At 46.2% G+C, this 23,624-nt stretch overlaps 3 protein-coding genes across 4 annotated transcripts; 2 read left to right on the top strand and 1 right to left on the bottom strand.

Annotated features, from left to right (window-relative positions):
• Nucleotides 1-2,865: 2,865 nt before the first annotated feature.
• On the top strand, nucleotides 2,866-9,918 carry HSPA5 (heat shock protein family A (Hsp70) member 5). 2 transcript variants are annotated; one of them, XM_026712541.2, is made up of 9 exons: nucleotides 2,866-2,924; nucleotides 4,249-4,431; nucleotides 5,013-5,244; nucleotides 5,692-5,829; nucleotides 5,949-6,061; nucleotides 6,706-7,096; nucleotides 7,532-7,769; nucleotides 7,868-8,035; nucleotides 8,917-9,918. In XM_026712541.2, exons 2-9 carry the CDS (start codon nucleotides 4,310-4,312, stop codon nucleotides 9,480-9,482), a joined length of 1,968 nt encoding a protein of 655 aa, XP_026568326.1. In that variant the 5' UTR covers nucleotides 2,866-2,924; nucleotides 4,249-4,309; the 3' UTR covers nucleotides 9,483-9,918. The 2 variants fall into 2 exon arrangements, with proteins under 2 accessions (XP_026568326.1, XP_087770796.1); XM_087914670.1 differs by lacking the exon at nucleotides 2,866-2,924 and having other exon boundaries at nucleotides 4,249-4,718; nucleotides 4,814-5,244.
• A 901-nt stretch (nucleotides 9,919-10,819) lies between these two features.
• Nucleotides 10,820-16,026, bottom strand: RABEPK (Rab9 effector protein with kelch motifs). Its single transcript, XM_026712546.2, has 7 exons — nucleotides 15,915-16,026; nucleotides 14,619-14,779; nucleotides 13,721-13,873; nucleotides 13,186-13,347; nucleotides 12,561-12,710; nucleotides 12,194-12,343; nucleotides 10,820-11,216 (listed from the first exon to the last, which is right to left on the bottom strand). Exons 1-7 carry the CDS (start codon nucleotides 15,968-15,970, stop codon nucleotides 11,026-11,028), a joined length of 1,023 nt encoding a protein of 340 aa, XP_026568331.2. The 5' UTR covers nucleotides 15,971-16,026; the 3' UTR covers nucleotides 10,820-11,025.
• A 580-nt stretch (nucleotides 16,027-16,606) lies between these two features.
• Nucleotides 16,607-22,125, top strand: PPP6C (protein phosphatase 6 catalytic subunit). Its single transcript, XM_026712547.2, has 7 exons — nucleotides 16,607-16,961; nucleotides 18,108-18,203; nucleotides 18,985-19,050; nucleotides 19,388-19,529; nucleotides 20,016-20,095; nucleotides 20,219-20,428; nucleotides 21,166-22,125. The coding sequence occupies exons 1-7, from the start codon at nucleotides 16,887-16,889 to the stop codon at nucleotides 21,412-21,414; spliced, it is 918 nt and encodes a 305-aa protein (XP_026568332.1). The 5' UTR covers nucleotides 16,607-16,886; the 3' UTR covers nucleotides 21,415-22,125.
• Nucleotides 22,126-23,624: the final 1,499 nt, after the last annotated feature.

Consider the following 23,624-nt stretch of genomic DNA (forward strand, 5'->3'; position numbering starts at 1 on the left):
TGAGATTTAATTCATAAAGGATGGGAAGGCACCCTGTAAATCTTCAAAGGGAAGTTGTAAGTGTACCAAAAAGGTTAACTCCCAAAGCGAGTTTAAATCTCAATCTCGTGGCCTTGAAAGAGTAATTAATAAATGGATGCTGGAATCCAACAAGAGTCTTGACATTTACGTTTTCAGTATCTCCTCCAGGGCAAGGATGGTTCTGTTTTGATTTGTTTTTACTTTCAAGTTGGTAAACAGTGTAATGAACAAGTCTGGACACATCTGTTTAAAGGGATGTGTTAAATCTTAATGTTAAGGCCTCATTGGAGATTCCCTAAATGTCATTGTTTTGTTTCATTCATATTTATTGTTGTTGGGTTGTTCATTCTAGTCCAGGACCATATTTGCCAACATCTTAACTTGGTTATTGGATTTACCTGTGTTTTGGGTTTGCGTCCAATCAAGCCTTAAAGTAATCAAATGGGCTGGAGTTGACCAAGATTCTAAGACACATTGAACTAACCAACGTTTTATTAATGTTCACGTGTTGTGTGAATGCGGCTCTCGGTAGGTAGTTGACCAGGTTCAGCATGTTTGAATACAGCTGATGACCTAATAAATTGACATTCATGGAACAATGCAAAATATGCTTTAATTGGTTTAATTCATTGCCTTAAAATGAAAAGCACCAATCTATTTTATCCAATCATTTCGAATTTTCTGCGCAGAGAAACACTGTTGGTGGAGACCAGGGCAACTGATCCAATTCCTATGCTCTCCAGTACAGTTGATCTCTTGATGCTCGCCAATAACAAGTAGAGACAATGAACTATAATTGATGTGATGTAATTAAGATTGGTGCTATCTCTGGGTGTGAATGTTTCTTCTCCATATTACAAATGAAGACACAGAAGAAAAAGTGACACCCCTGTGTATATGCTCTCTCCCAAATTGCTTTCTGTCGATTGTGGTTTCTCAAGAAGTGGCTCAAGCACATTTTCTGCCCGGCTCATGTCTATTTTTAGAATCCTTCGAGCGTAACACCTTGAATGGCAATTGGCATTTTGGCTAGCAAAGGAGAAGCAGTTCTGTTTACAAGCGAACAGAATTTCTCGTGCATTCTCCAAAGACTATTGGCTTGGTGCCCCATGCCAAAATGAAATATTATGATGCCGTGAACAGAACTGAACATGCTTGCATTCAGCCAGCTGTCGGGTTAAAATGTGCACCTTTGGAGCACTTTTTTTTTTAAATGGATTTGAAGAATGGAGCTGCTGGCTTATAATCTAAAAGAAATATCACCAGAGGAAATCTGGACAAGGTGGGCAAAGGAAAAAGCACCAGATCGAAACTATTGGCTCTTAAAAGTGAAATGTTCCCCAGCTTAGATGCCCTGCCTACTTGTTGGATGCTGGCCAAGTCTAATATATATTATTTTGTCATATATGCAAATAAATGGAGACTATTACTCAAGAAAGACATGTTTAGAAAAGTCCGGGCTAAAAATTATATCACTGCACCCTCTACAGTCAAAGGCAGAGTATAGAACTGAACCCAAAGGAAGAGAGTTAAGATAAGGCTTGTTTGCTTGTAGACACATAAATTGATATGTGTTATATGTGTATAATTTGTAGCTGCTTCTATAAAGTAGCAAATTATGAATGCTGTAAATAGATAATAACAAGAAACAAATAATAATAATTCCAACTGCAAGGCAGAGCAGGCTTTTTCCCTTAAAAAGAGATGCCACGTGTTGGTGTCAACAAGTGTCACTTGGTAGTATTAATATTTCTTTTGAACAGTTGGAGGGAAAACACTAGAGGTGATCCTTGACTTACAACCACAATTGAGCCCAAAATGTCTGTTCTTAAGTGAGATATTGTTTTAAGTGAATTTTGTCCCATTTTACGCCTTTCTGCCACAGTTGTTGAGAGTCATTTCAATTGTTAAATTACTAACAGTTGTTAAGTGAATTTGGCTTCCTCATTACCTTTGCTCGTCAGGTTATAAAAGATGATCACGTGACCCCAGGACACTGCAACCGTCATAAATATGAGTCAGTTGCCAAGGGCCTGAATTTTGATCTGATCTGTCTGAATTGTAACCATGGGGGTTACAATGGTTGTAAGTCTGAAAAACGGTCTTAAGTCACTTTTTTCAGTGCCGTTGTAACTTCAAATGGTCACTAAATGAATTGTTGTAGGTCGAGGACAACCTGTACATGTTTTTGTAACTTTTATTGTGCACAATTGTAGCTGGATGGTGAATACCAGCTGCAGCATGTGACACTTTAATAAATAATGCTAAGATTTAGTGGGATTTATTAGACTATGCTGGGTATATTGTTCAAATTCAATTATACTAGTTTGCAAATCAGAATAGAATAGAATAGAATAGAATAGAATAGAATAGAATAGAACAGAACCCTGGCAACGCCTGTGGAGGCCAGCTAGGCCTCGTAACCATGGTTATTTCAGAAGGGAAGCCCCTCCCCCCGCCTGGTCGAGTAAGGAACGTCTCACCCACACGTTGCACGACGGTCTCCTCCTTGACCAATCGGCACTCTCCGCTTGGCCTACGGCGCGGACTCCCATTGGTCCGCGATGCCGGTAGGACGACCCAATGAAGCATGCGGCGGCAACGTAAAAAAAAAAAAAAGCCCTCCAAAAGGAGGAGGAGGGAGGAAGAAGAGTGGGATGAAAAGGAAAAAGGAGGAGGCAGGGGAGCGTTATGCGCGTCACGTTCGGAGCGGTCCAATCGGGCCCGGCCAGCTTGCTAGCCGGCGACCAATAGGGAAGCTCCAGCGAGGGGAAATGCACCAATGGGGGAGCTCCACGCAAGGCTGCGGGAGGCTATATAAAGCGCAGATGGGCGCCGGGGCATGAGTAACCTGATCGGAGCATCGCAAGGTCGGCGGCGCGCGTCCTTTCTCGGCGAGATCGGTGAGGCCTGGCGGGGGTGGCATCTTAGGGGTGTAATGCGTATGTGGGCACCTGCCTTAATTTCCCTGCAGGGATCCCCAAATAGGGAGGAGAGGGGCTTTAATTTGACCCTACTCCAGATCCCATCATCCCCAGCCTGCAGGATCATGGAACTGCGTGGGGAGGTCTGCAAGAGGAAGCGGGGGACGTTTACTCTAATATTTCAATTTCTCATTGGATCTAGCTTTATTTGATGCCTGATTTTTAATTTGATATAGAGATATAGGTATAGATATATATATTACGTGTAGAGAGATAAAGATTATATATGTATGTATCTATATATAAAAGGTCTATATTACAGGGGTGTAGATATATATAAAAGTTATGTCATATATATGTGTGTGTATAAATGATTATATAGGTATAAGTATACGTGTGTGTATATATATATATATTTATACATATATATTTGATAGCTGGGAATTGGCTTCTCTCATTTTCCCTGTGGCAGCATTTTTATTTGTGATCTTTTTACTTAAAAAGCATTTTTTTTCAGCCCTCTTCTTATCCCCAAAGTTCCTTTTCGTTCTTTCTTTTAAAAAGTACATTTTGCAATTCTTAAAAAAAAAAAGAGGGGTACAGTTAGTTCCTTCCATTCTGGGGTTGGGGGGGGGAGGAGGAAATTGACGGCATTATTACAGGGTTGGTGGAAAGAAAAAAACGGAGTTTAATGTTGGCTGTCAAAACCTGGGAAAGTTGGGTTTGTCCAGCCTGCAAAGTGACCCACGTTGGGAGCACCTTAACCTGACGCAACATCTGTTAGCATCCTTAGAGGCTACGGGGATTTAATTGGCTCTTTTTTTTCCCCCTCTTTTCCTGGGCTGGTTTCACCCCATTCGATGCCCGGAAATGCCAGGTGGGCATAGAATGAATGAGGTGAAACCAGCCCAGGAAAAGGAGGAAAAACCAAATAATACGCTGGAAAAATAGGCCAGGAAAAATAGGCCGTGCATTTTGATGTAACGCTGTCGTCCGGTTGTCCTTCCCATGCACAAGCCACATTAAAACTGGTTCCAGCATAAGCGGAGGACAAAATCTCTTAATTTTGTCAGGGTTTTTTTTTGGGGGGTCTCCTGCAACCAGCAAAGTGCAAAGTCTGAATTTAAAAAAACACGTAGGGCTGGATTTGATTTCTGTCGGCCGTCTCCCTTCTTGTGTCGTCACTTCCTGTGGGTTCTTCCATGAGTAGCGATGATGTAAAACCCTCCGGGGAGAGAGGAGGGGGGTTATATGTAACTCCGTCTGGTCTTAACGCTCTATGGGGGGGTCGTTCTTCCCGCAGGGTGTTTATTTTCCCCATTTGACGTTGAGCCTAAAAAAGAAAACCCCTCCGAACCATCGACATGAAGTACTACGCCGTCCTCTGCCTCCTGCTGGTGGGCAGCGCCTTGGCTACCGATGATGACGACAAAAAGGAAGAAGTGGGGACCGTGGTTGGCATTGATCTGGGAACCACTTACTCCTGGTACGTAAAAGAAGGGCCGTTTCCATCAAGGAGTGGGCAGAGGGAGTACTGGGTTCAGTTTTGGGAAGCGCCTCGGTGCAGAATGTGGCTGGAATTGGGTACGAGGTTGGGTTAGAGCCCCAAATCGAAGGCCAACTTTTTGGGTGGCCTCAGGCAAGACTTGGTGGCCTGCAAGCAGATGTTCCAAGCAGTGGGGGAGAATATTTGTAGCTCAGGGTTGGACGGTGGGGTCCTTGGGGCTCTCTGAGCTGGGTGGTTTGCTTGCAGACGTTTCATGACCCAACTAGGTAGCTCCATCAGTGCTAGAAAGGAGTGGGACTTTCTGTTTATATGTAGAAGCTCTGAGCTTGGTTTTCTTGCAGATGTTTCATGACCCAACTAGATTACATTATCAGTGCTGGAGTGGGTTTGCTCTCATTTTATGTATGCACAACCTTGCAACGCAGGCAAATTCGCCATTGAGAATGAAATAGCTTGAATGTTCTGCCTCAAGATGGCTGCCTGGCTGCAGTGCTCTGTTGACGCTTTTATTTTTAAAATTGCAACCCTATTATTGATGGAATGGCCATTCTCTCCTCTAGTGTCGGAGTCTTCAAGAACGGGCGTGTGGAGATTATTGCCAACGACCAGGGCAACCGCATCACGCCATCCTACGTGGCCTTCACTCCGGAAGGAGAGCGTCTCATTGGTGACGCCGCAAAGAACCAACTGACCTCCAACCCTGAAAACACCGTTTTTGATGCCAAGCGTCTGATTGGGAGGACGTGGAATGACCCTTCGGTGCAGCAGGATATCAAATACCTGCCTTTCAAGGTGTGTGCCAGGCGTTACCCCCCAGAAACACCCTGTAAAAATCTTTTTTTGCAAGGCCCCCCAAGTGCATTGCTTACACCTAGGCTGGAATTGCTCAACAGTTGGTTCACCCATCAAACTTCAGCCACTTTGCTAATCTTCTAAATTTGTGGAACAAAGATTAGGAGTCCAATCTTAGGCTTGGAAATATAGCAGCATCCACCTTAGCTTTGTATATTAAATTTTTAAGTGGGTTCACCTTGTCTTTGGAAAATACTCTCAAATGTGGCTCTTTTGAAGGACTTCCAATCTTCTATTAGAAACTAGAAAAATGTTTAGTTCGGTCATTAATAACAGTTTATCTGTACTTTGGAATATAAATTAGCCTTTTTACTTTCAGGGAAAAAAAAAGTTTTATGTTGCAGTTCTGGATTGTCATAATATCTTAATCCTCCTTGTCCTGAACAGGTTATTGAAAAGAAGGCCAAGCCATATATCCAGGTTGATATCGGTGGGGGCCAGACCAAAACTTTTGCCCCAGAAGAAATCTCCGCCATGGTTTTGACAAAGATGAAAGAAACTGCTGAAGCCTACTTGGGGAAGAAGGTAAAAGGCCTAGTTCCTGGAGGCGGGGTCCTTTCTCAGGAGTAATTTTTTTGTGGAGTGAATTACATCAATTGCTTCATTTATCTTATTTCTTTTATCTTCATCCTTTATCTACTTAGGTCACCCACGCCGTTGTCACTGTGCCTGCCTACTTCAACGATGCTCAGCGTCAGGCCACAAAGGACGCCGGCACTATCGCGGGATTGAATGTCATGAGGATCATCAATGAACCGTAAGTCGATGCCACCTCCTCATGTTGACCTTCTACTGCCATCAAGGGGAAGGTGTGTTATGCCTTTTGCCCTTGTAGTATACATATAAATATACTATCTTGGTAGCTGTGCTTCGCTATGAAACTTATGTGGTCATGCTTGGTTTTGGGGGTGGAAAACAAGGGGTGGAGGGAATTCTGCATCTGCCTACCAGCATCCATCTGTATTCATCTGGGTAGTGTCAATGTGTGAGGGAGTTGAGAGCTGTTTGGAAACTTGAAACAGTATTTGCTATGTGAGCAGGGAGACAGCAAGGAGCCTGGCATAGTTTAGATCAACTGTTCTGTACTAAAGCTGCTTGGTGTTCTGAAACAAACTGAAACTCCTCTGCTGGTATTTTGCATTTGTAAGAGATTTCTTTCCAGGTGGGGAGGGGGAGTAGAACTCCTTAGCATCAGAGTTTGTTGTTAATAATCATAATAATGGAAATACTCTAAATGCTCTGAGGGTCATTTGGAAAAATCCTTTCTTAGTTGAGCCCCTAGAAGCCAAGAGGAACATAGGTGCCAAATGTCAAGTTTGTAGGCTTTACGGTTCTGGAGATTTTGTGATGATGCCTGAGGGATAGCTTCGCTTTTATAGAGAGATTCCTTTCTCCTTGCAGCACTGCAGCCGCTATCGCTTACGGCTTGGACAAGCGCGAAGGAGAAAAGAACATCCTGGTCTTCGACCTGGGCGGCGGAACCTTTGACGTGTCCCTCTTGACCATCGACAACGGCGTCTTCGAAGTGGTGGCCACCAACGGAGACACTCACCTGGGCGGAGAAGACTTCGACCAGCGGGTGATGGAGCACTTCATTAAACTCTACAAGAAGAAGACTGGCAAGGACGTCCGGAAGGACAACCGGGCGGTCCAGAAGCTCCGGCGAGAAGTGGAGAAGGCCAAGCGAGCCCTGTCTTCTCAGCACCAGGCTAGGATCGAGATTGAGTCGTTCTTTGAGGGCGAAGACTTCTCGGAAACCCTCACCAGGGCGAAGTTTGAAGAACTCAACATGGTAAGGCGTTGACGTCTCTCTTTCATAAATCTGACCCAGTGAAGTTTGGGTGGAGGGGAAAGAGTATAGAATATAGGAAGAACCTTCCTAGGGTGACCAAAGAAGAACCCAAAAGTAGCTGTAAAAACGTCGAATGAAAACGTTTGACGTGATGGAGCGGCTTCTGCAAGATACAGGAGTCTTCAAGTTTGGCAGCTGTTAAGACTTCGACTCCCAGAATTCCCCAGCCCCCATGCCCATGGCTGCCAGGGGGATTCTGGGAGTCGAAGTCCACAAGCTTTAAAAGTTGCCAGTGTGTGGAGATCTCTCTTGTTCTACTACTTAAAAAGCACCGGAGGGCAGAAATGTACCTCTGGTTGTCGGAAGCCCACAATAAAAGCGTCAAAAAAAACAACACCCCAAGCCGTTAAATTCCTTTCCACTCCTGCTTTCCAGGATCTTTTCCGCTCCACCATGAAACCCGTCCAGAAAGTTCTAGAAGACGCCGACCTGAAGAAGTCCGATATTGACGAAATTGTCCTTGTGGGCGGCTCCACCCGGATCCCCAAAATCCAGCAGCTGGTGAAGGAATTCTTCAACGGCAAAGAACCGTCGCGGGGCATCAACCCCGACGAAGCCGTGGCTTACGGGGCCGCTGTGCAGGCTGGCGTCCTTTCTGGAGATCAGGACACAGGTAAAGACTCGGGGGGAAGGTGGCACGTGGGAAGCAGCAGGTCCAGGTTGGGCTTGAAGGGTTGGGATTTCTGAGCTTTTCCCCTTCCTCCTCTTCAGGCGACTTGGTGCTGCTTGATGTCTGCCCCCTGACTCTGGGCATCGAGACGGTGGGAGGCGTCATGACCAAACTCATCCCGAGGAACACCGTAGTCCCCACCAAGAAGTCCCAGATCTTCTCCACGGCTTCCGACAACCAGCCGACGGTGACGATCAAAGTCTACGAAGGTAAATCCATTTGCCTGTGTTCTTCCCTGTGAGTAACTCAAGGCAGCGAACATACCCAACACTCCCTCTTCCTCCTCTTCCTCTTTTCCACACAGCAACAGATCCTGTGAGGTGTGGGCTAGGTTGAGAAAAGAGAGGGACTTGGCCCCAAAGATACCCAGGCAGCTATCATGCCTAATTTCAGGACTAGACCTCAGCGTCTCCTGGTGATTGGCCCAAAGTCACCCAGCCAGCTTTCATGCTTAAGGCAGGACTAGAACTCATGATCAGCTCCAGTTCTATTTTTTTAAATGCTAAATACAACATTCGCCTTGCCCACCTACTGAAAATGGACCGTAGCTGAAATGAAAATAACTTTGAACAAGTCTATTTGTCACTTTTAACTTCAGGAATAATACGGTCCATGTTTACTACATGCCACATTAGGTACACTTGCACCCTAGGTCAACTCATAACATTTCTATGCCTGGTTTAGAGTTGCCATGAACAGGAAGGGTGGTGGGGTGGTTTGAAAAAAGCAGGGCAGCAGTTTGGAATCGGATGTGCACTCCATTCATATCTTGCAAAGATGATAACTAAGCTAACCAGAATTTCTGCCATGGAAATCTCTAATTGGAGAATAAATCCTTCGAAATTTTGGAAACTTGGCTGGAGGCTCATGATTTAATTAGGGCAACTGCCCGGAATCCTGAGCGCCCCCCATGCTTGAACAGGAAAGGAAGGTTGAGCTAGAAGACCTCACAGTTCCCTTCCACCTCTGTTGTTTCGTTGGGTCTGAGATCTGGAAGTTACGAAGTCGTGGATCGTTTTAGTTTAAAAAAAAAAAGTGAGGATCCCTCCAAATCTCTCGCCCACACGAATCGCGTTTCCCTCCCCTGTAGGCGAACGCCCGCTCACCAAGGACAACCACCTGCTGGGCACCTTTGACCTCACCGGCATCCCCCCGGCACCGCGTGGCGTCCCTCAGATCGAAGTCACCTTCGAGATCGACGTGAACGGCATCCTGCGGGTGACGGCGGAGGACAAGGGCACGGGCAACAAGAACAAGATCACCATCACCAACGACCAGAACCGCCTGACGCCCGAGGAGATCGAGCGGATGGTGAACGACGCCGAGAAGTTCGCCGAGGAGGACAAGAAGCTGAAGGAGCGCATCGACGCCCGCAACGAGCTGGAGAGCTACGCTTACTCGCTGAAAAACCAGATCGGGGACAAGGAGAAGCTGGGGGGCAAGCTCTCGCCGGAGGACAAGGAGACCATCGAGAAGGCCGTGGAGGAGAAAATCGAGTGGCTCGAGAGCCACCAGGACGGCGACATCGAGGAGTTCAAAGCCCAGAAGAAGGAGCTGGAAGAAGTAGTGCAGCCCATCGTGGGGAAGTTGTACGGCGGAGCAGGTCCTCCCCCCGGCGGGGACGAGGAGGCGGCAGGGGAGAAGGATGAGTTATAGGCCTCCCCGGGCCTTTTTTTTTCCTTCCCCTGCTTTCCTTCTTGAACGGCCACGTCGTGTAAATAGAGGACTTTTGGACATAACGTTATTTTGGGTTTTTTTTTCCTTCGGTTTAAGCTATTGAACTCGAGAAACTTGGGATGTGGTCAGAATCTTCACGTCAGTGGAGTTTGGAAATGTTTATAGCCCCAAAGCGGCTGATTTACTGCTTTTCGTTAGCGGTTGATAAATTGTGTCCCCGGGGGTGGGATTGGGAAGGGAAATGGGGGGGAGATTAACTTGCCCAGATGGGGGGGGGAGGAGGACTTTCTTTGAAGCCGCCTCCTTAACCGATTGTTCTATTTAAAAAAAAAAGAAAGAAGGAGGTTATGTGTGTTCCATGGAGAATTTTTTTCTACCCTCCGAAAGCGCCAATAAATTTGTTATTTACACTGAATTTTGTCCGGTTTTTGGTCCCTTTGGTTATTGGAGTGTTGGAAGGAAGAGTTGTATCGCAGACCTTTCATTACCCATCTAGGTGACGTCATCAGTAGTTAAAAAGGTCTGCGACCAAACAATGAAGCTTAGAGAGCACGAAGGACCCCGCTCTCCTCATCCTCGTTGAACGACGGCAAGAAAAACGCCCAACCTCAAGGGGCAGCACCAAGGACCCCCAAGTTGTCGTCCTCCTCCCCTGTCTCTACGAACCCTACTCCCTTCTAGTACTGATGGCGTTCCCTAGTCAAATCTTAAAATTAATGAAATAAGACAGAGGTACGTATATAATAGGAATAAATCTCTAAATGCGAAATGCCCCGCACGCATCATCACAAAAACTCCGGAACCGTAAAAAGCCTACAAACTTGAAACTTGGCACGTAGGTTCCTCTTGGCTTCTTAGGGGCTCACTAAGAAAGGATTTTTGGAAATAACTACCAGAGCATTAGTATTTCCTATATTATTATTATTACTATTAACACGCTCTGATGCTAAGAAGTTCTACTCACCCTTCCCACCTGAAAAGAAATCTGTTCCAAATACAAAACAGGAGCAGAGAAGGTTCAGTTTCACAGCAGCACCAAGCAGCTTTAGTACAGAACAGTTGAGCTAAGCCACACCCAGGCTCCTTGCTCACACGGCAAATACTGTTTTCAGTTTCCAAACAGCCCTCCACTCACGCACTGACAGGACACTAGCCAGAGGAATATTGATGGACGCTGGCAGGCAGAGGCAGAATTTTTCCCCCCTTATTTTCCTCCCCAAAAACCAGCCCCGCCACATAGTGAAGCACATCTGTGGAGCTAGTTGGGTAATGAAACATCTGCAGGAAAACCACCGGGCTCAAAAGAGCACCAACCCTGAGCTGCAAATTCCCTTGTTTATTGAAACCCGTTTATTCCCTAGAGCCTTGCTGGGTGCAGGTTGAGACTACAAATACTTCCAACATGTCTGATTTTAAAATTTTTAAACGGGAAGAGTTAAATACGAGGGGTAACTAATACAGATGGAGATCCAAGCCACGGGCACCCGCACATCAGACCGCGAGTCTTGCCGCTTTCCCCAGCCTAACTTCCTTCTTCTAGCAGGCTGACGATACAGTCGTCGTAGATCTGCCCTTTCATGTTCATGCCCCCAAACACCAAGCAGAGGTGGGTGCGTCCGCCGGACGTTTCCCAAGGAATCACGCACATGGAGTGGTCCAGCCGTCCAGAAGGGACCGGAGCGTTGAACTCCAACTGCGTCCAATGCTTTTTCTCTGCGGCGGTTTCGTGTTCCCAGGAAGAAAACAAAACGGGTTATTTTATTTTAGAAATCGGGCAGCGAGGAATATCTTTAATATTCCTATTTTCCCCACAACAACAGTCTCCCAGCTGGCTTTTATTCTTAAAACAGGACTAGAACTCATGATCAGCTCCAATTTTGTTTGTTTTTTAAATGCTAAAGTACAACGTTTGCCTTGCCTCCCTACTGAAAATGGAACCTGGTAACCTTAACCACAAGTTCCATATCCTGTGTGCCTACTTAGACCTCAACCTGAGCCTAACTTGCTTTGACTTGCATGACTAAGAAACGCCACAAGGTCTTTGGAAGATGGCTCCCACTTTTGCCCCCCAGACAAATCCTCAAATTTATTTTTAATGAGTACAGTTAACAAAGGCACTGAGGGGAGGAAAAAAAAGTGACTTTTGACTGTTTTCCACACCATTGTGGAAATCCCCACCGTCACATGATCGAAATTCTTGGCAACTGGCATGTACTTCATGCCGGTTGCAGTGTCACCGGGAGGTGGGGGGGAAGTCCAGCGATTTTTGCGACCTTCTGACCAACCAAGTCAATAGGGAATCTATTAGGGAATCTCCACAGCCTTTGAATTGCAGCGATTCGCTTAACAACCGGGGTAAGGAAGGTCCCAAAACGAGGCAAGGCGCCTTCACAATTTTGCACAGCGCTGGTGCTTAATTGGGGTTGCAATTAACTGTACCCCACTATGACAATTGGATGTGGTAGATCATTAACCACTTTCCTCCCTCCTGGTCTTAACGTTTTTTCACTGAAATTGGCCCTTCAGCTGCCAAATCCATCAATAAAACAGATCTCTGAAGGCTTAAAAAAGGGGTCCCTGGGGAAGAAAAGATTGAGAATCGCTGCTCTAGGGAAGACTTGGAGAGGTGAACGTCGTCCTGGAAAAGCCATCCCACCTAAGACGAGAATTCAAATAATCGCCAAGAATACCTAGGTGGTATCTGTACATGGTGTTGAGTTCCCCCGTGGGGTCCATTCCTCCGAAGACGTAAATGTGACTTTGGAAAGCAACGGCTGAGTGGGCTGCCCGGCCTCCAGGAATCGACCCCGAGGCGGCCAACTTCTCCCATTTGAGGTCTTCTGCGGAGACAACAGGATAAAACCCCTCAGGGCTTGTTCTCTGGGTGCAAAATGCCACTAAACCATGGCTTGCTTTGGTCTAGATGACCTCCCCCTTAAAAGGGGGCATTTCAGGGTTAGGAATAGCCATCTTCTCCACAGGAGGATCTCACCACAAAGCTGGGTGAGACTCAAACACAACTTTGTTGCTAATTTTAACACCACAGGGTATACTTACTTATGTCAATGGAGAACAGGTCATCGTAAAACGTGTCCCCTGCCAAGCCGCCATGTACAAACAGTCGATTCTCAACGGCTACCACCACGTGACCATGCCGAGGAGCAGGAGGCTGACCATACACCTCTGGCTGCGACCACGTCAACGTGGCTGGAAAGGGAAACAAAACTAGGCTTGCTTCTCCTCAAACTAGCAATAGCACTCAGCCCTTGGACTTACATACCGCTTCACAGGGCTTTTACAGCCCTCTCTAAGCGGTTGACAGAGTCAGCCTATCGCCCCAAACAATTTTGGGCCCCCATTTTACCCACTTCGGAAGGATAGAAGGCTGAGTCAACCTTGAGCCCCAGGTGGGATTTGAACTTGCCAAATTGCAAGCAGCTGGCAGTCGGCAGAAGGAGCCTGCAGTACTGCCCTCTAACCACTGCGTGGCTCTTGTTAGAACGAAGACATTTTTCTAACGTGCCCATTTTCCAGAGAAGCAAAGGATGGTTTAGTAGGATGGGGGAAACAACCCCAGCCCAAAATAACAAATGTTGCATGGAAGGCTGGGATTTGCAGTTCACCTACTTATTTCAGGCCTTGCCACTGCGCGCAACTGAAAGCCTTAAATTTGTTCATTTACCTGAGTCAAATACGTGAAGTTGCTGGTCTTGGACAGGATCGACCCCTTTATGTCCTCCTCCAAACACATATAACCGATCCCCAATGGCTGCCGTGGAGGTGTGGAACGTGCGAGGGCTGGGTGGATCGCCCATCACCTCCGGTTTCTCCCACAACTCGGATTCTAGGAAGAGAAAGCCACGAGTAGACACCGACAATGAGACTTCCTGAATTCTGTACAGAGGCCACAGAGCGGCTGTTGACTGAGCTACTGTGTAAACTCGCCCGATTTTGCAAGTTTATTTGGCACGGCCGTTCCCTCAACACCGCCCCCCCTACTCTCCCCCAAGCAGAACAAGAGGAAATAGACAAGAAGGTTTGGCATGGCTATTAAACGAATGTTGGATGCTGGCATTAAAGGACATTTATTTACCTTTTGGATTTTGTTACGTTCGTGCTACCCTCTGGGTCATCACAGGTTGGTGAGGCAGGGGCCAGCGGTCAGCCCCCGATTTGGCTCAGATAAGAGCAACGGACCGAGCAGAGGGAATACTTACCAAGATCCAACACTTGTACACAGTTCCTGTTGCTGGTTTCACTAGCCCCTCCGTACACCCAGACGGTGTTGGGACGGCTGGTGGGGACAAACGCAGCGTGTTCGTACCGTGGCAAGAGATTCACCCAGCCTGGCATTGTCCAGCAATTCGCATCTACAGCAGAAGGACAGAATGGCAAGCTCTGGATTTGCTTTTAAGATTTCCCGTTGGAAAACTCTTCGTGTGTGAGAAATCTTCAAGCCTTCAAACGCCATACCAGCGCCTGTCTTTACACACAGCTTGATCTACGCTCTGGGTATTTTTAACTGGTTTAAAAGCAACCAGCCTGCCTTCCATGGAGGACCTGTATCCTGCACGAACCAGAAAGAGGGCCAAGAAAGTATCTACAGACCCCTCACACCCTGGACATAAACTGTTTTAATTTCTTCCCCTTAGGATGCCGCTATAGGGCACTGCATGCCCAAAAAACCAGATAGATAGTTTTTTTGCTTCCTATGCCATAACTCTGCTGAATACTTAATTCTTATTTCTCATCTTCACTCATCTTTCTTATTATCTTCTTCTATTCGTTTCTTATGGTTTATCAATAGTTGTTTGTAACTTAGGATTAATGATGGTAACTATGATTTATGACCTATGACTTGCTATCTACTGTGAACTTATGCACCGGAGACCAATTCCTTCTTGGGTGTCCGACCACCATTGGCCAACAAAGAAATTTTACTTTATTCTATGCTATGCTATGCCTTGCATCCATAAGGACTAGAAACACGGTCATTGTTAATGCACACATATATTTTATTACAGTATGGAAACGAGGCACACACGCACACACCCAAAGGAAATTCAATTCAGCAATGCCCCTTTCCCACGCTTTCTCCCTCCCAGCCTAACTTACCAAGATCAATAAAATAGGAGTCGGCGAAACTTCCACTCGGATTTGCTCCGGCGATAATAACCACTTTCCCATTTTTGCTGCCTGGCTCCAGAGGAGGCAGATATAAAGAGTTTTGGCCCACACGAGCGCAGGGGCTCTTCCCACATAAGGCAAGGGAATACCTGCCAGGCACAGGGAGAGAAAAAGCGGAAGAAACATTCATCCAGCTGCTTGATAGAATATGTGTAACTCGCGGTTCAACTCTGATGATCTCCGAGCTGGGTGGTTTCCTTGCAGACGTTTCGTGACCCAACTAGGTAACATTGTCAGGGCTAGAAGAGAGTGAGGTTTGCAGAGAGGAGGAGGAGGAGGAGGATTGTGGTACTCTCTGAGCTTGGCGGTTTTCTTGAAGATGTTTCATGACCCAAGTAGGTAACATTGTTAGTGCTACGGAGTATGTGGTGTTGCTCTCTGTTTACTTTCACTCTGCAACCAGCGTCTAGTATCCAGATAAGTAGGGATTCAGACAAACTATCAAGGGGAAAACAATACCCTACTCAAGGATCCACCAAGGAGAAAACCACACTCCACCAAGACTGAAAAGAAAAGCTACCGTATATAAACAGGGAGCAAACACTCATTAGCACAGATGAGGTTACCACGTTGGGTCATGAAAGGTCTGCAAGAAAACCGCCAAGCTCACCGTCCTCTTCCACAAACCCCCCACTCCCTCTATTACTGATTATGTTATCTAGTTGGGTCACGAAATGTCTGCAAGAAAACCGCCAAGTCTCAGGGAGCATTAAGGGCCCCATTTATGCAGGTGATTTCCCCCTGCCCCAAATACAGGCAACATCAGGCCCATGAAGTTGTCCAGCGCGGTACATTTTCCCACCTTCTTTCCCAAGCCAGGGCTATTGCTTATTAGGAATTCTGCAAAAAGGGGCCCTGGAATTTTGCACACACCCTGGATATCTTCACGTGGCGAAGAAGACCTGCCTCAAACTGAACCCGGAAGCGGGCACCAAGGAGAAAGGGAGGCGACGCCTATCTGAGGGTGCTCCGCTCTCTTTCCATTTTGGGGGGCAAGGCTCTTTTGCAAAAGTCCGGCTCTTCTCCTGCCCGTGCAGACGTGCCAAGCCTCCCTTGCCCTTGCTGTGTACATGCATGCAAGGTTGCGAACGGGGGAGGGGCTTTTGCGATCTCCCCTCCTTCCCTCCCCGCTACACCCTCGCCCGACCCCTGCCTTCAGCATCCCTGGCCCCCTTTTGGCGCTGATCCTAGCAAGCGCATGCACACGTGCATGGAGACATGTACCAGGTGGCCGCCTGCGGTTTCTGCCGGGGCTTCAGCTTCCGCAGCGCCTTCTCCATTGAGGCAAACACGGGGGGAGCCGGGGGAGGGGAGGGGGAAAGAGGCGTGGGTTTTGCATACAGACCCCTCCCCCTCCCCGGGCCGTTGCTAGGCGATTGGCACCTCCCCCAACCATAGGAGGGGCTTGTTTGCATTTATTTGTTTTATCGTTTCTTTATTGCACCAATTTATTGGGCGCCCACAAGCGGGCCAAGGTGCAAATCTCCCTTTTGCAAAAGATCTGCGTTTGCACAAAATATTAAAATAATAATAATTGTGGGTTGAAAACTGTGGCTTGTCTCAAAGTCTTCTGCCTCCATTGCACCTTCTTCCCCATTCCATGGCTTTGCAACGCTTGCTTGGACACCAATGCCCCTAATCCCCGGCCAAGCGCCCGCCCTCTGGGCATTGCAACAGCCTCTCTTAAAGAAACCGCCGGCAAAAGCGTTGACTCCAAATCCCAGCGTGCCTCGGGGCAGGGCGGCCGTTTCGACGCCATAATGGACTCCCGAGGGGCGGGGGGAGAGGGGGAAAAGAGAGAGAGAGAGTTTGGGAGAGAAACCGGAAGCAGGCCACCGGAAGCGGTCCTGAGGCGGACCCGAAAGAAGTCTCCGATTTCCCCCCCCCCAAAACCGGAAGTTTCCTTTCTTACTTCCGGTGTGGCCGGGACCGGAGAGAAGGAGGTGGGACAAAAAAAGCGGCGTCCTTCTGACCGGCTGAAGCCCCCCCGCGAGCCGGTTTTGCGTCGCCTGACGGTGCCCGGCCCGGGTTTCCTTCCCACCCCCGCCTCTCCGACCATAGGCCCCAAACCCGGAAGTGCAGCGGCTCGCAGCTTCCGGTCCGGGCCCCTCTTGCTGTTCTCTCTTCTTTCCGCCTCCTCCGCCTCCTTCCCCTCCCCCTTCCCTCCTCCCCCCTCCCCGGAGCGCCTCTCCCAAAATGGCGCCGCTGGACCTGGATAAGTACGTCGAGATAGCGAGGCTCTGCAAGTACCTGCCCGAGAACGACCTCAAGGTGAGGCGGGGGTGAGGGTGGGCTTCCCTGGGGGGGGGCCTCTAGGAAAGGGATCCTGGGAAGAGGGGAGGGCAAAGCAAGGGGTCCCCCTATAGACCGATACCCCCTATTCTTCCTCCCCCCGCCCCAATTGGGCTCCCTCGAGTCCCACCTTGACAGGATGCCTGGGAGCCTCCTTTCTTTTACTTTATTTTCCTCCTCCCTCTCCTTCCGGGTTCAGCCCCCCTCCCCACTCCCTTTGCCTGGGGTTTCCTCGTGGCCCCCTTTCCAGGTTGAATCTGAACCTGCCCGGTTGGGTTTTGGGTGGGGGTGATGGGAAGGATCAGCCTTTGGAAGAGGGGGGTGGATTCAATTCAGACCTCTATTGCCACACACAACATGCGTACAGTGAGATAGGCTGAGCCTCCCTTTGTGCACCCCCCACCCCAAAAACACAATCGAATCAGCCTTTATTGTCAGAGTGCAATACGTACAGTGAATGTACAACTCACACTGAAGATGACAACAACAATAAAAAATCCCCTAACTCAATGGATCCTGCTTACAAATGCACAATCCTATCGTGAAGTGAACTTTTTGCACGTTGCCCATATTGAGATCCCAATAAAGGAGGACATTTGTAGCTCGGGGTTGAAAGGAGGGGTGCTGAGGGACTCTCTTGACCCAACTAAGTGATAGCATCAGTGCTAAAAGGGAGATTGTGGGTTTGTGGGGAAGAGGAGGAGGATTGCGTGGGGTCCTGGGTGCTCTCTGAGCTTTGGGACTTTTCTTGTAGACGTTTCATGACCCAACTAGGTAACATCATCCGTGCTAGAGAGCAGTGGGGTTTGCATAGAGGAGGAGGGCTGTGGGATCCTTGGTGCTGTCTGGCAGGCGTTTCGGCACCCAAACTAGGTAACTAGGGCTAGATTAAATGCTGATGTTGTGACCTAGTTTGGGGTTGGCAAGAAAACCACAAAGTTCAGTGAGCACCGAGGACCCTTCAGATAATGGAATGGACACCCATGAAAGAAGTGATGGATGCCTTTCTTGGGCTTTGACGGCCATTCAGAAATGAAATAATATATTTTGGGGCCATAAGGGGGGATTTGATTGTCATGTCAGCCACCTAGGTGAACCATGCTCTGACCTGTTCTGTCTTTCCAGCGGTTGTGCGACTATGTCTGTGACCTGCTCCTAGAAGAATCGAACGTGCAGCCGGTGTCTACCCCTGTTACCGTCTGCGGTGACATTCATGGACAGGTGGAATAATTTCCTATGGACCCTGCCTTTGGCGCTGCTGTAAAGAGTGTGAAACCATTAGCTTAGTGAAAACAGGAATGACTGCTGGGTGCAGAAGTCAGACTTGCGGGGAAGAAAGAGCAGGCTTTGAGCAGGAGAAGGAGAAGGGCCTCTCTGAGTTGCCGTAGTGACGAAAGAAATATCCTTTTTCCTGACACAGCATTGCAAATGTAAAGCAGAAATGTTCATATTAAGTAATTTTTGGAAGGTTAGCAAGGCCCGTAGCTCAAATGGGGTGCTAGAAGAGTACATCAGACAAGTGAGACTTCTAGCTCATTCTAGAGAATTTCTTCCCAGAATTCAATCTGTTTTTTTCTTCCATCTAATTCTACTTTTTCCCCCTAATGATCATTCTGTCCTCTCTTAACATATATCTAATTAGCAGTCAGGTGCATTTTTTCCTTAAGATTTTCATAGTTTTTGATTTTACACAAACCTCAACTCGTATCTCACTTTTGCTTAGCAGCGGTGCCATCTTGGGTACCTAAACAATGCCAGCATTAGTGAAAAAGAGATAATTGTAGCGTTTCCCTTGGATCAACAGCTATCAGATTTGCCCTAAGATCTGTTTTTTAAGCTTTTTATCAGTCCTTGCTGTTGTAATGTCTTAGAATCTGTCAACTGCATGCACGCTATTATTTTGGTCAGGCTTTGGGGACCATCTTTAGTATTTGTAAAAGGCCACAATTCCATCCAAGTTCAAAATAATTTCAATGGATACTTGTTTGTTTTTGCTTTTCAGTTTTATGATCTATGTGAATTATTCAGAACTGGAGGTCAGGTTCCTGACACAAACTACATATTTATGGTATGAACAATATATTTTGTGATATGTCAGGAGAAGATAGCTGGGTTTTGTGTTCTGCTCTGAGAATACCATTCCTGTTCTTTTGCTGAGGGCATATAGTTTGAAAAAGGGAGTGCTAGCTAATAGTAATGGCAGGTTAAAAAATCACACACTTTGGGCTGCCAGGTTGATTATCTAGGCGTATCTTTTTAGTTGACATAGTGAACTACAGCATAATGTTTTCTGCCTGTTTAGTGTAATAAAAACCCTGCTAATATTGATTACCCGTTCATAAAATTGCAGTCTGAGCACAATGTTGCCAATTAAATATGTGGTAAAGCATTGTTTTGACTTCCAGGGTGATTTTGTAGACCGAGGCTATTACAGTCTAGAGACATTTACTTATCTTCTTGCCCTGAAAGCAAAGTGGCCGGATCGAATCACGCTCTTACGTGGGAATCACGAAAGCAGACAGATAACCCAAGTCTACGGATTTTATGGTGAGTTCCCTGAAGCTGACCCAGCTCCTTGCAGCTCCTTGCAATTTCGGGTGGCTTTTTTAAAAGGGCCATAGAAACATTTGTCACTGACAGCTAAAAGCAAGCATAAATCTCATAGGTTGTGGAATTCAACCTGGTACTCAGGGATGGGGAAACCGTAGGTCTCAGGGTTAAGGCACTAGGCTAGAAACCAGGAGACGGTGAGTTCTAGTCCCGTTTTAGCCACAAAACCCAGCTGGGTGGACCAATCACCAGAAAATGGTGAATTTTAGCCCCATCTTAGGCATGAAAGCCAACTGGGTGACTTTGGGCCAGTCTCCCTCTCTCAGCCCAGTCTACCTCACAGCGTGGTGGTTGTGGGGGAAAAATAGGAGGAGGAATATTTACATTTACCACCTTGAGCTGCTTATTTTAAAATAAAGGCAGGATATAAATGAAAATAAATACTAGAACATGGCATCCTTTATTTTATCTCCTCCCAAACAGATGAATGCCAAACAAAATACGGCAATGCCAACGCCTGGAGATACTGCACTAAAGTCTTCGACATGCTCACGGTAGCAGCGGTAAGTGTCTCCCCCCTTGCCCCCCCCCCAAAAAAATAGGATTTATGTGTTCTCTCCTCTTAACCCCAGGTGGCTTTTGACTTTTCGAGCGTGAATAAAAACCCCTGTTCTGTTTCCCTCAAGTTGATAGATGAACAGATCCTCTGCGTGCACGGAGGCCTTTCTCCCGACATCAAAACACTGGACCAGATCCGAACCATCGAGCGGAACCAAGAGATCCCCCACAAAGGGGCTTTCTGTGATCTCGTCTGGTCCGACCCAGAGGACGTGGACACCTGGGCCATCAGTCCTCGGGGCGCCGGGTGGCTTTTTGGTGCTAAAGTGACCAATGAGGTAAAACTCCGGACAAAATTCGCCCCGGCGTTATTTTGCCCGGTTTCTCGTTTTCCGAGCCTTGCAGTAGCTGGTCTGATTTCCGTTCAGAATATTATCTGAGCTAGGAAGCTAGGAACTTAATTCACCTTTATTAAAAGAATAGCAGTTGAACAGTGCTTGCTGTTCAGGTTTCTAAAAAATATGCAGACTTTTGCCGTATCCCGTCTCTGCTTTTTTGACGTAACCCTCATTGACAACTGCCCAAATTCAGATATTACAGTTAGTAAACCAGGGTTTATATGCCACAGCTTAAAACACTCTGTGGATCTGGCCAGGTTGAATAATGGATGGCCCTTGACTCACAACGGTTTTGTTGAGTGGCGAAGTAAACCAAAGCGACTTATGACCATTGTTCACACTTAAAACTGTCGCAGCATCATGATCACATGACCCAAATCGGGCCCATATTTATGACAGTCACAACGTCCCGCCCCTTTGGACAAGCAAACTGGGTGGGGATGCTTCATTCGCTTTACAACCGTGGGACTAACTTAACTAAACTGCTGTGATTCACTTAACAACCGGGGGCATCCAAAGGTGGTTAAAATGGGGCCAAAACCCAACCAACGTCTCGCTTAGCGATGGAAATTTGGGCTCGATTGTGGCTGCAAATCGAGGGACTGCCTGTGTATAAAAACTCCCAGCCTGAGTTTGCGCCATCAATTGTCTCCCCTCCTCCTTCTCTTTCTCGACAGTTTGTCCACATCAACAACTTGAAACTGATCTGCCGGGCCCACCAGCTGGTCCACGAAGGGTATAAATTTATGTTTGACGAGAAGCTGGTGACGGTCTGGTCCGCTCCAAACTACTGCTACCGCTGTGGGAATATCGCCTCAATCATGGTCTTTAAGGACGTGAACACGCGAGAACCAAAGCTCTTCCGGGCCGTGCCAGATTCCGAACGCATCATCCCTCCGAGAACCACCACGCCGTATTTCCTCTGAAGTGACCCTCTCCGGCCCTCCCTCCTCTCTTTGTGACGTACATCCTATGGAGCACTTTGCTGCTGAAATGCTTTTTTTTATTATTATTTTTAAATTATCTAAAAAAAAATGTATATGGTCTGTAGCGTTGCGTTTCTTAAATCTGCCTTTTCCCGTGCGCCGCCTCCTCCCTTTTCTAGGACTTAAAAGATCGCTTTTGAAATGTCCCACGAGCACTTGACACACAAAACACACATTTAGTGCTTTTGATTTCCTGTTTTTGTTTTAGGGGAAACTTTCCCTTCGATATATAAAAAAAAAATCAAATAAAAACAGAGCAAGACGTCAGAACTAGCCTGATTCTCCTTTATTTCGTTCAGGAGTTGGCTTGGGATTTTTTTTTCTTCTTTTTTGTTTTGGATAAGCTTTTTCAGAAATTTCAGCAGCAAAGTTGAATTAATATGCCTGTTGGGACTGACTTAGTCCAATTTCAGGGCATATCCTTAGGCTGTAAAAGGTGGTCTGGCCTTGTTTATATTTTAAATCCTACATAAGTGGTTTAGGAAACTGCCCCTTATCTATATCTATATATATATTTCCTTTCAGCTTTGTCTTGGTTTTTAGGAAGTGAAACAGGAAACCCATTACAGGTATTTGAATTTGTACATTAAAATAACTGTTCTGATTTTTCTCAGATACCTTGTATTTTTTAATAAAAGTGATAATCTTGAACCCCTGCCTCTAGGTGAAACTTGAAAATAAAACGGTACCTTGTTGTGAATGAGCGCCTTCATGTGCCCATCTTGACTAAAACAGTTGGCTTTTTCAGGGGATATTTTGTAAATACATTTGAGCCTTTAGAAATGCTGATCTAAGGAAGATTTTTGGGATTTTTGCCCTCAACAATTATCTTGGGAGAAATATTTTAAGATCTCATATGAAATTGTGTTTGTTAAAATTGTTAAACCAGTCTAGCACATAGCAGGAGTTTGGTATTTTATCTCTTGCTTTAGCAGCACCTTGAAATAATGCTTATACAATTTTTATTTTTTTATTTCAAATTCCTAGTTGTAGCAATGTAGAAATTGTTCAAGCAGTACCCATTTGATATATATATTTTAAATATTAACTTGAAATGTGGACATCCCATTACCCCTCAATTTAAATCTCACTTTTTGAAAACAAGTTTTACAAGAGCATGGTAATTTTTATAACCGATACTATATTTTCCAACTTGAGGCCTTTAATATGACACAAATTTTGAACAATTAGATATGTGAGAATGCCTGACAGGGGTTTTTAGTTTTGTAATGCATTCTTGGCCTAATGGAGGGAAAACTTCAGGAATAAAATGACATCTTGCCTACCATTTTAGGGAACAGTGGTTTTTTTTAACATACATTTATATGTATTTATAATCCTTCTATATATACCCAGTATATAATTTTATATACATACATAATACCCAGTATATATTACTATCTTGTGGAAGAAATATAGCAACCTGAGGCAGTTTTACTACCCACCTTTGAAAATCCAAGATTAATTGCAACATTCAGAGAAAACCTTGAAATGCATTTTCCGCTGTATATAAATCAGGACAATATTCCAAGATAAATATTCAAAAAAAAAACTTTTACCCAAAATAAAGCCTTTAAAGGCAGTTATTTAAAACACCTTTCAGTGGATAAATTCTATACAAAAAAACTACACTGGTCTTAGCAACCTGGTTTGCTTTTGACAAGTTTCTCCCCCCAAAGTTTTTTTTTTTTATCTGAATCAGACCTGGTTTATTCTACTCACAAAAGTTAAGAGTCACCCCAGATTCTTGACTGTTTTTATTTTCCTGCATCACCCCTCAGCACCTTCCAGAAGGAAATTCTTGGGTTCCCAGGAACATGAAGCCTAGAAAACTAGTTCCTGCTTTGTTTTGCCTTTAAAAAGGCTTAGCAGGCAGAGACCTCAGTGACTTCTTGCAGTGATGCTGCTTCAGCTCCTTTAATATCTCATTTTCCTCAGAAATTTCTTCTATCTTCCTCTTCTGTTTCTTCTATCTTCTTCTGCCTTCTTTCTCCAGGATCTTCCTCTTCTATGTTCTGTCTTCTATCTTCCTTTTGTTTCTTCTGCCTTCTATCCTCTTCCCGCTGCTGGTCTGACTGCCCCTCTGCTCGCAGCCTCCTTTTATACCCTTTTCGCCCCAAACCCGCTCTCTGCTGATTGGTGGCCCCAAC

The sequence above is a fragment of the Pseudonaja textilis genome, chromosome 17 (genome assembly GCF_049901715.1).
Source record: "Pseudonaja textilis isolate UNSWEBS1 chromosome 17, rPseTex1.2, whole genome shotgun sequence".
NCBI classification, from domain to species: Eukaryota; Metazoa; Chordata; class Lepidosauria; order Squamata; family Elapidae; genus Pseudonaja; species Pseudonaja textilis.